This window comes from Rhizophagus irregularis, chromosome 26 (genome assembly GCF_026210795.1).
Source record: "Rhizophagus irregularis chromosome 26, complete sequence".
In the NCBI taxonomy this organism is placed as follows: domain Eukaryota; kingdom Fungi; phylum Glomeromycota; class Glomeromycetes; order Glomerales; family Glomeraceae; genus Rhizophagus; species Rhizophagus irregularis.
The window spans coordinates 559,565-571,773 of NC_089454.1; the positions used below are offsets into that span (position 1 = coordinate 559,565).

General features: G+C 23.9%; 2 protein-coding genes across 2 annotated transcripts; one reads left to right on the top strand and one right to left on the bottom strand.

The window, feature by feature from the left end:
• Positions 1-2,847: 2,847 nt before the first annotated feature.
• On the bottom strand, positions 2,848-3,368 carry OCT59_017287 (uncharacterized protein; the record flags this gene model as incomplete). The annotated part of the gene is made up of 3 exons (XM_066137392.1): positions 2,848-3,104; positions 3,164-3,267; positions 3,316-3,368. The coding sequence occupies 3 exons, from the start codon at positions 3,366-3,368 to the stop codon at positions 2,848-2,850; spliced, it is 414 nt and encodes a 137-aa protein (XP_066003981.1).
• A 2,031-nt stretch (positions 3,369-5,399) lies between these two features.
• OCT59_017288 (uncharacterized protein) lies at positions 5,400-5,834 on the top strand (the record flags this gene model as incomplete). The annotated part of the gene is made up of 1 exon (XM_025311094.1): positions 5,400-5,834. One exon carries the CDS (start codon positions 5,400-5,402, stop codon positions 5,832-5,834), a length of 435 nt encoding a protein of 144 aa, XP_025175072.1.
• Positions 5,835-12,209: the final 6,375 nt, after the last annotated feature.

Here is a 12,209-nt window from a genome sequence, read left to right on the forward strand (position 1 = left end):
ATAGTGAATTTTCAGTTTTACCCATTTTAGTTCACTATAATGAATATTCATAAAAATGAAAGATTTCTTTATAGTGAACTTTGTATTAATACAATAAAAAGTTTTTTTTAACAAAAGTACTTAATTTTTGATTTTAAAGCCTTAAGAATTACTAATTCCATGTATATTTAGACTAATGAATTATTTATAATAATTCTATTGGTATTTCATAGTATAATCTTATAAATTTAATTTCTTATACAAATAATATCAATAATAAAATGAAATACTAATTCTAATTTTTGTGTTTAAAGTAATTTGTAAACAATATACCTAATAATTTTATGTAATATTTATTATAATGAATATAAATTTATAATATATATTCTATATAAAATTTTTAAAAAGTCAAATATTGAAATTTTATTAGTAAGTTTACTATAACAAATAAGATTTATTAATAAGTGAACTGAAGAGCCAAATTTATTATAGTAAGTTTCATTATAATGAGTATTAACTGTATATCACTGGTAAAAAAATGGTCTATCCTACACATATCCTACACATATCTTACATATATCGGGTACTCAAAATGTAGAAAATGATACACAAATAATCATATACATATACGTATCGAATGTTATATATATAGTATACCTATCGAGTCCACGATATATGTATGATATATATATTAGTACCCGATATGTGTATGATATGTGTATTATTTGTGTATGATTTTCTACATTTTGAGTACCCAATATGTGTAAGATATGTGTAGGATAAATCATTTTTTTACCAGTGTATATGTAGTTACATACATATTATATATATACTATTTTAAACTTAATTTAAAGAAAATTTAATTTTATTTTTGAAATTATATATAAACTAAATTTGTAATTAATTCATCCAATTATAAATGCAAATTTACATATAAAAATAGATTAATATATATTTATATCAGTTATGATATATTTTGCTAAAAGCCATTTTACCAAAAGGACATTTTGCTAAAAAATAGGACTAACATTATGCAGAATTATAAATAACTCAGGCCAAAGATTATTTTTCAGCAAAATAGCTTTTGGCAAAATGTTCTGATACCATTTATATTAAATATATTATATGATAATTAATTGCCGATCCGCATGTGATCGATAGAATTTACATAGTAAAATGCGGCGTTATATTAATTAATAAAAAAAATGCCGTTTGAAATCTCTGTTTCCCCAAGAAATAACAACGTCAAATACATACATAACTCCCAAAAAACTTGTTGCAACTGGCGCTATTATATCAGAACTTCATTATTATGTCCATATTTATATGACTTGTTTATTATTTTTTAAGAAAAAAATTCAAGATAACTATTCCTATTTTGAAATTATGCTAAAACTTAATAAAAGTCCTTTTATTATTCATATATTTCATTATATTCATATTTTTTACAAACTGGACATATTTGTGAAAGAAAAAGAGATATAAAAGTGCGTAGTGTTATTAAAAATGTAATAGTTGACAGAAATAATAATAAAAAAAGTTTTATAAGCGTCAAAGAAAAGTTAAAGAGTTTATACCATAGAAGTAAAATAGTAGTAAATACTATGAAATCTCCATTTCCTACATATAAAACTTTATAAACTGCAAAGAAAAAAAACTTTTTATAAAAAAATTTTTTTTTTCTAAGATCTTAAACGTATATTGCAGGTGTTAAATTACGCAATTGTATAACAATATGGTTGAATTTTATTTGATATAAAAATATGATCGACATGGCTTATATATAAAAGTTGCGCCGCATTTTATTATATAAATTCTATCGATCACATGCGGATCAGCAATTAATTATTTAATTATCTAAAAATTTATCTAATATTTTTAAAAAAACTTTACATATTATTAATACAACTATTAAAAATAAAAGTTAACTATAACAGAAAATAAATAATTACAATAATTAAGAATTATAATAAAGAGAAAAAAAAAATATATTTTTGCATATATTAATAAAATTTTTTTTAACAAAAAAATAACCATCAGTATTATGTTCATCAGCCAGTATAACCTAATTGTTTAATTAACTTGTTTCTACTTTCTTATTCAAAGAAACTTCAAGATAAAAACAAATTCATAGATCTAAATTTTTTTTTTAGCAAAATTTACTAATGTATTATTACCAAAACATATGAATTTTTAATTGTATATTGCATAAAATTTTTTAAGAATACAAAAAAACAAATAAATAATAAAAAAATATAATGTTTAGACTAGAGATGCTGGGTGAAACCAAAATATTTAGTCATTTGACAAAACTGAAATAGTTTAGCCATTTAAAATTAAAAGATGAAATACCAAAATTTAATATTTCATGGTATTTCTATAGATTTTTCATAAATTTCCATGGATTTTTAATTATAATAATTACTTAAAAAAATAAATTTTTATTAAAATATAATATTTTTTAAAAAGAATTTATAAAACTATTATAAATATAATTAATTTTATATATCTTTATAATAAAACTATAATTTTATATAAGGATTAATTTAAAATTCACTGGGGTGAATTTCACCTTATTTCTGTTGTATTACATAAATTTTTTAATAAATTACACAAACAGCACGGTAAAATTCACCTCGATTTCTATTGTATTACAACAATAAATTACACAATAAATTACACAATAGTATGGCGAAATTCACCTCTTGGTGAATTTCACCCCTTTAATTTTCGTAACATATAAACTCAACTAACCTTTAACGTTTACTTTACCGCCACTTTCCTTCTTTTGTTTTTTTGTGTTCTTTAAAGAAAAGGCCTTCTTTTCTTAGTAATGGATAACGTTAAATCGTTAGCTTATTCAGATAATCATGATTTATACTCTTTCTCATCATATTCTGAACCTTTTAATGAAAACCTTTCACTATATTCACAACTTTTTAATATAAACTCTTTATCACATAAGTTACTACCATCTGAACTATTTTCTAAGCCTTCTGACCTACTTGCTGAACCACTTTTTAAGCTACTCTCCAAGCTTCCTTCTGAACCACAACCACCTTTTAAGCAGCCTTCTGAACTGATACTTTCTAAACCACTTTTTGAAATACCATCCGGACCACTTTCTGAAATACCATCCGAACCACTTCCCCTGAAATACCATCCGAACTACTTCCCGAAATACCATTCGAACCACTTCCTGAAGCACCTTCCAAACTACTTCCCGGATTACTTTCAGAACCACTTTCTGAGCCACTCCCTGAACCACGTTTTGAGACATATTTCGAACTAGATGAAAATATAGACTCTTTAGAGCAACCTAATAATTATCAATACAATCTTGCTATTGGAGATACTTTTGATAACTGGGAGTCTGTTAACATATTCATGCATCAATATTGCTTAGAACGCGGGTTTGAATACCAAATCTTCTGAAGTGACAAAGACCAAAATGATCCTACTATCATTCGATGCAAATCTTTTCGTTGTTTATCAAGTGGTAATTATGAAGCTCGAAAAATAATTGATCAAAAATCACATCGTTTACGTGGTACTATCAAAACAAATTGTGAATGGCATTGTAATTTCACATTTCCCAAAACTGCGCATTGTGTAAAATGTACAACGATAAAAGACGTACATAACCATGAGATAGTAAATCCTTCTCAGGTGCCGCATATGATCACCAGATATCGGCGCTTTAGTGAAGAAATGATACAAGATCTCTAATTTTTTATAGATTGCAAAGTAGCACCAATTGTAACATTAGAGATGCTTAAAAAAAAGTATCCTCAGCATGTATTCCATAAGCAAGATGTATACAATACAATTTATAAATTATGTCAAAGCAATAATCATGAAAAATCATCAGATTCTACATCATTACTTGATACTCTTTTTGAAAAGGTATCTCAGAATCCAACTTGGAAGGTTTTTGTTCGACATTCTGGTAATGAACATCGTTTATCAGGCGTATTCTAGATGTCACCATCCCAGCAAGAATTGTACCGAAGATTTTCTGATATTGTGCTTAATGATAAGACTTGTAAGACCAATAAGTTTAATATGTATCTAAGTGTATTTATGGTAAAAGATAATTATGGAAGATTTCAAAATGTAGCTAATGCGTTGGTTGAAGATGAACTTTCATCAACATATTTATGGATACTAAAGTGCTTAATGAAAGCAACAGATAATATTATTCCAAAATCTATTTGGACGGATTTTGAACCTGAACTTATCAATGCTATTTCTCAAGTTTTTCCAAATACACAGCACTTTTTGTGTTTATTTCATATTTGGCAAAATATTATAAAGCATTTGAAGACACCTTTAGGTTCGAATTTTAATAATTTTAGTAAAGCATTTTATTCGTGCAAGAATTCATTAAGTATAGAGATCTTTGAACAGCGCTGGGAATTTATGATAAAAACATTTCCAGAGTGTCAACGTTATATGATTAGAACACTGTATCCAGTTAGAATGAATTGGGCCAAAGCTTATACTCCATTTCAATTTAATGCCAGTATTCAAAGTACACAAAGTGTGGAGTCGTTTAATGGTATTATTAAAAAATCTTTAAATGCCGTTAGTACACTCTGTGATGTTTAAGAAGCAATTGATAAAAGGCATAAAGAAGAAATTAAGTATTGTCAATTAGTGGATCTTAAAGCAAAATATACAACAATTGGACTCCCACATATTTCATCACAAATTTTTTCAAGTGTTGATGTGATTATTGTAAAATTTTTGACACCTCTTATATTATCATTACAACAATTTCAAATTTCGCAATCTTTTACTTATGAGGGACAGATAGCACCTGAGGTATATATTTATTATTTAATAAAGTACAATAGCGTGATGTTACAAAAACTTTATTAATTTACTTTTATTATATAGGATCTCAATCTACAATCTAATACTTTAAATGACAATTTTATAGAAGATGTAATTGATGAACCTCAAACAACGCTAAAATCTCTATTAGATGGTATGGATACATCAAGTATCATAGTAGAAGTATGGAAAATTCGTCGAATAGAAGGTTTATCTTGTAAAGAAAATTTAGTAGCTCTTTTTTCTGATGGAACTTATATATGTACATGTATGGAAACTATCACCAAGGGAATTGTTTGTCGTCATTTTTGGAGAGTAATGCTTTATTCAAGTAATGCAAGGTTCCATATTAGTCTTATACCTGCTAGGTGGTATAAGGACGAGATTTTAATGAAATTGATGTTCGCTTTGAAAATTCACCAATAATTAAAGCAATAGAATCATCTAGTGAAGCTACAACAGTACCACTGACAGTGGATTTCACTCTTCAAACTTTACAACATCTTCAAGGATTATTTCACAATAAAGAAAATGTTCAACGCATTATTCCTTAAAGAAATCGATTTGGAATAGCATTTTCAATGGCTAAAACTGCAATTAATATTGCATTAGAAACTAGGAGTGATAATAAATTGGTGAAATTACTGAAGGATTTTATTTTAACTAAACAAAGGGGTCGGAATGGTAGTGATTCAGAAAATAATGTTGATATGAAAAATTCTGAGCATAACGAAAATGATGATGTTATTCCTTTACAACAGCAGTTAATTGATCAGACAACAGATCCTCATGTTACTAGAATTCGAGGAGCTCCTTGTAAAAAAAGAATAAAGAGCGCTATTGAAATGTCAGGAAAAAATAGGGCAATACGTGAAATTACAAGTCAAGTTAACGTACAAGAGACTGATGATGGAGGTGCAACATCAAGATCACAACGAAAATGTTTATTATGCAGAAAATCAGGTCATTATCAGAAAAAATGTCCTGGTAAAAGTAATATCAGAGAAGAAAACTAATGTTTAAAACTTTTAGTATTATGTATATACGATTTATATGTTGTTATGTATGCAAAATATGTTACTAGCTAGACAGCTAGTTATGTTCATTTAAGACGGCAAAAACTTTATTTTTTACGTTATAATATGAATTTTTTTTTCTTATGATTTTATTTGTATAAAACATTTATTTTTACTTGATCGTTATAATAAACACTTAATAAAAAGAATAAGTATTCATGCTTAAAATATAAACAATTTAAAATATAAATTTTATTATTTTTAATACAAAAATTTTTTACGTGATACGGTGAATTTCACCTTTTGGTGAATTTTACCTCCGGTGAGCGTTAAAATCGTCCGTTATATAATTAAAATTAAAATTAAAAATTATTATTATATAGTTTAGTCAATGACAAAACCAAAATTAATTAGTAATGAAACTGAAATTTTTGGCAAAAAGAATTTAGGCAGGCATCACTAGCTTGGACTTATTTAATGACTTAAGATCTGTATACTTCCTCAAATATTTCACTTATTTAATTTTTTTTATTTTTCAAAATAAAATTACAAAAAAATTAGATAGATTTAATATATTAAAATTAATAATAACTTTAACAACTAATAATCAAATCATGTTCAATCTTTATAAAATTGAAGTGATACTACCTTAATGGAAAAATATACTAAATAAATATGAAGATAATTTACAATTGAACTTATTTTACTTATTTCATCATACTGTAAAATATAATAGTTTGATAAATTCAGATTATACTTTCAGATAATAAAAAATTTCACCAAAAAAAAATTGAAAAATTTTATAAGATAAAAAACAAAAAATAATTCTAATCTACAGAAGTCTTTATCATAGATTTTTTTCTTTTTTAATATAAAGAAGTTTTTAAAAATGAAGCTAAATTGTAAAACTGATGGTATTTAAAGAAAATCATTTAAGATTATTTTTACAATATCAAATAAATATTTAGTTAGAAGTTACAATTATATAATACATAAAAATTCTAAATTTGATTAGTTATTCTAGAATTAAATTCAAAAGTAAATTTTTTTTCATATTATTATAATAATAAATTTTAAAATATGTCTAAAAATATGTTCAGTCTTAATCAGATAAGTTGACAAAATTGTTTTAATAGTTCTTTTTCCCAAAAGATGAATATATATTTGAATTGGAAATATTAGCAATAATGAGTAAATGATAGTAAAAAAAAGGAGTAGTAAAGAAAAAGTCATTTACAAAAAAGTTATGAAAAGAAATTTTTTTGCATATTATTAATGTAAAAACTTCTTGTATATTGGAATTATTTCTATTTTTTTTATGGTATTATTTAAAACCAAAAAAAGAGTAGATCTATTGAAGTAAAAGAAGTTGTTATATAAATAATAAATGAATTACTCATTTATAAACAGTTTATTTTTAATTCTTTTTATATTACAGAAGTTATAAAGTTTGTAATAAATTGCTTAAAAGTATTTTCAAATATTTTGCATATATTTATATCATCTAATATATCTTCTTTTTAAATATTTTAGCTTAATTATTTTATAGAAACTGCCAATATATTACAGAATAAACAGAAGGTATACCAGTTATAAATGATAAATGTATTATTCAAAAATATTTTATATATATTATAAAAGTTTTAAATAAAAAATAAAAATAAAAAAATAATTTATTTTATAAAAATAAATAGTTCTAAATATAATCAGAAAGAGTTTTTAAATTTTATTTTATATAATATATTATATTAATGAAATTATTTAATATTTTACAGTAAAATTTATTAAAAATAAATTTTATCTTAATTTATATAATGTATAACTAATTTTCAAATAGATTTATTTATTTTACAGCTAGTAATCAAAATTATTTAGCCATTTTTTAAAATAAAAATTATATATATTATATTATATATAATATAATTATATAAAAAAAATTTATTTTGTATATTTATTATATTTTTATTTATTGATTTACATAAAAATTTTATTAATTAATTCTATTTTTATTTGCAAAAATAATTATGCTGTCAATCAATTTTTGTAATATTTTGGAGAAATTTCTTTTAGCAATTTTTATGATAGTCAATATAATTAAAATTACAAAACAAAATTTATAAATTTTAACATTTCAAAATTATCTAAATTATTTTTGAATTTAATATCCATATTCTAATTAAATAGAATGTTAAATAATCTTAAATTGTCATAATATTAAAATTTAAATCTTTAAAATATATATCTAATCATAATAACTTGATATTCTATAATTCAATTTTAATAATTAAATTTGTCTTATAAAAATAAATTGAATAGTGATAATTTTATGTTTTTAATTTTAATAGATTCTGAAATAGTAGTTTAAATTATATTAAAATTAATTTAATATATATTGATGATGAAGATATATGATCAGTACTATTTGATACATCTTATTAAAATAAATCTAATAATAAGTTAATAATAATCTTTTTAAGATCACTGAATAGTGAATATTAAAATATATCTGTTAAATGTTTATTTTAAAAATTTTAAATTTTACATTTTAGCAATTTTAATATAGAACAAATTACTCATTTGCTGTAAAATTCTGAAAAATATAAGGCTTAAAAATTTTGTTTATTGTGATTATAAATATAAAATAATATATTTTTTATAGTATAAGGCTAGTTTTCTTCCCATATGATTTAATCCAGATGACATCACCTATATAAAATTAAATCATGTAGATTAGTTAGGATTAGGGTTAGGGTTAGGGATTGGGTTAGGGGATTAGGATTAGGGTTAGGATTAGGATTATGGTTAAGGGTTAGGCTTAGAGTAAGATTTGGGTTCGCTGGAGTTATTAAATTTGATGATGTCATTTTAAAGAATAAAATTTCCAGTTATAAAAGTTATAAATTTAATTTTTAATACAGGCGACATCACTTAGGTGACATCTCTTAGAGAAAAAATTCTTTTTTATATTATATTAATATTAATATGTAATGATTAATACAATTTGGAAAATTGAAGTAGCTAAATATTTTTAATCACCACTTACTACTATATAGCTATATATATAATATTACCATAAAGTCCTGATTATAAGCATCTCCCGAATATAAGCACCCCCAGATTTTATATTACCCGAAAGTAAGCACCCTTAACCAACACTATGATAATTTTGGCCAATACTACAATATACCAAATATATAAATTTATTCAAATATAAGCACCCCTATAACAAAAAAAGGTTGCTTATATTCGGGACTTTACGGTATATTAAAAATTTATTTTTAATTTAAAAAAAATTAAATTTTAATATAATAAATATAAGATGATTTCTATTTGTATATAAAATGTTCAAATATGAGTTTTTAAAAAAGTAAATTTTTTATATTAGTCATTTAAATTTATTAAATAAGATTTTGCAAAATATTTGATTTAATTTATTTTTATAAATTAAATCTAAATCAAATTTAAATCAATCATAAATAATGAAAGAATGAGTGATTCTTTCTATTTATTTTCATATTCATTTTTTAAAAAATATTTTTTTTATTTTTTTATTTTCTTTAAACTTTTTTTTTTTATATTATGAAACACTTTTTATATCTTTTTTTTTTTAGATTATTTATTTTTATTTTTTTTCTTCAAGGTTAATTTCTTTTTTTTTACTATAAAGCTGTTTTTTCTTAAGTACAAAATTTTAAGTAAATATATAAGCAAAAACAGAAATTTTAGAACAAAATTTCTGAATAGATACTAATATACTATACAAAAGTGTGAAGCCTTCCAGCCTCTTTTCTGATATATGAAATTTATGAAATCTTTATTGAACCCCAAATTAATTTACAAGTTTAAAATATATTATAAATCTGATATTGAATTTAAGCTTAAAATTGAACTGGGGGTTTTTTTCTATTATCCAAATTTCTGATATTAAAATTGACTTAGAATTAAGCCTAAAATACCAAAAATAAAACTATTTTATATAATCTTTTTAATTCAATTTTAATTCTAAATAGTATAACGAAAAAAGTATGATATATTGTTTACTTTAGAAACGAGTAAAGAGTACCAAAAATTGAAGTATCCAAGTATACTCTTTGTGAGTCTTTGCAAATATAATAAGCATACTATATTTTCATGTTATTCTACAATTATGATAAATTTCACCTTTTTAAGGTGAGATTTATTGGTTTAGAATAACAAATTTTTAATTTAAGAATTATTAAGTCAATTTTAATATACCGTTAATTTTACAATATGCAAAAACTATTTTTAAAGTCATTTTCTTTATGCAAATATAAAGACAATAAATCTCACTTTTTAGCCAAACATATTTAAGTCTTACTTTGAGTTTCACCTAGTGTTTCGTATGAATCAAATTTTTCTCTAAAATTCGATTCAATTCAAACTAAATTTAAATTTGATTAGACTTCCAAAAATAATTATCTCAGGATCTATTGATCCAATTTTAATGATCTTTTTTTAATCGATAACTTTGTTGCTCTGATCAAAATAAAAAAAATTATTAAAATCGAACTGCTAGATTAAAAGTTATTCACAAAATATGTTTTTACTCTTCAAGAACAATTAGGGTTATACTATATCACAAATCAAAACACTACTCTCACCTTTAAAAGTTATAAATTTATAAATCAAAGGATTGTTAAACAAGTTTTAGTATACCAATATTTTTTTGATATACTGAAATTCATTCTGAGAGCATTTTTTTTATGCAAACTTAAAACAAAAAAATACATCTTAAAAGTATACATATACTAAGTCTCATCTCTAAGTCTCACTTTAGAAGTATATTGATTATATATTAGAGCTTTATTCTGAAGCCTATTAACATGTTGAATCATATAATATCTCTTAATATACAGTTGGTATCAGCCACAAGGTATTCTGGTTACATTAATACATCTTAGTTCAGAGTAAAACTGGCCCTTCTTAGTCCTATTTTCTCATAATTCAAAAATAAAAAAAGTTATTGAATATTAAAGGTTATAATTAAATATTTCTAATTTGGCAAAAGTTTACATGATATATAATAGGTGAGACTTATTGATAATATATCTAGATTAGATAAGAAAAATACTACATATGTTTACTGTAAATATAAATTTATAAGACCAGTTAAATTTTATCAACATTATAAAAGTAATAAAAATCAATGTAGTTTTTCTTCAGAGAATAATCTCCAAAGGAAAGTACCCAGACCTTGATCACCAACCTTCACACCAATTTGAGAAAGGGATTGAAGAAAGGACAAATCTCAAGTGACTACCCAAGCTTTTATTTCAGAACCAGATGTAATCCCAAATATAAGCAAAAATCAAGTGAACTAATAAAATCTATAAACTTACCAATATTTACATTAATATTCATAACCAAATAAATGCAAAGAAGTAATAAGGTATATTAGTTTTATTGTTCAGCTTCAAACATGTTATTATGATGTTAATTGATCTTTCTGCCCTCTATAGATGTTCCAAAATAAGACGGACATATTACTCTTCTTGATATATATCAGCATTTTGAATTTTGATCTTTGCTGAAAAATCGTGATTGCCGGCACATGTCAAATCAGTACAGTAAAAATTGTTGCTTTGCTGATGCAACATATAGCGCAGTAAATCATGCTTTCAACTGGCTGGAATATTACAAAAATGAAATATGATTGTGAAGGGTGGATTGATGATGCTGGGACTCACATGAAATGACCTAGGATCCGCCTACTCCCTCCCTCTTTGATAGCATCATACATTTCTTTTGCTTATCTAGCATTTTCCTTATTAAAAAAAAAAACGTTGTTGATCGTCTGACTGATTTGTACTACAACAGATTTCTTATACATATTTTTTCCTTATATTTTTTTTAAAAAATCGAAAATGTCTACGAGTACTGTTATCCCTCGGTAGAAGACGTTGAAAGATTTAATACGGAACAACTTATCGGTTATTTACGAACAAAGGACTTGAACCTTAACAACAATGACTATAAAAAAAATCGTAATGAGAGAGTCGCCGGTTTAGACTTCCTCCAATTAACTAAAAAAATACTTCGTTCTGAACCTTATAGATTTCCTGACGGACCAGCAAGAAGGTCGAAACGTTAGTCAATTCGTTGAATAACCAAGTAAGTTCTATCATAAAGTAGTTTAACGTTTGTACGCCTCGCGCAAGGCAGTTATTTTATTACTCGCCTCTATGATTTACCTGTCTGTTATATAAATTATATAATACCATATACTTAATCTTGTGCCTTCTTCGAATATAACCATTTGTCATTCTATAAGGCTTTTAACTCTCGAAGAAGCGTTATCCCGTCTGCTTCTATTAAGAAATTGATCGATCTATTACGTCAGTCGTCAGTTGATCG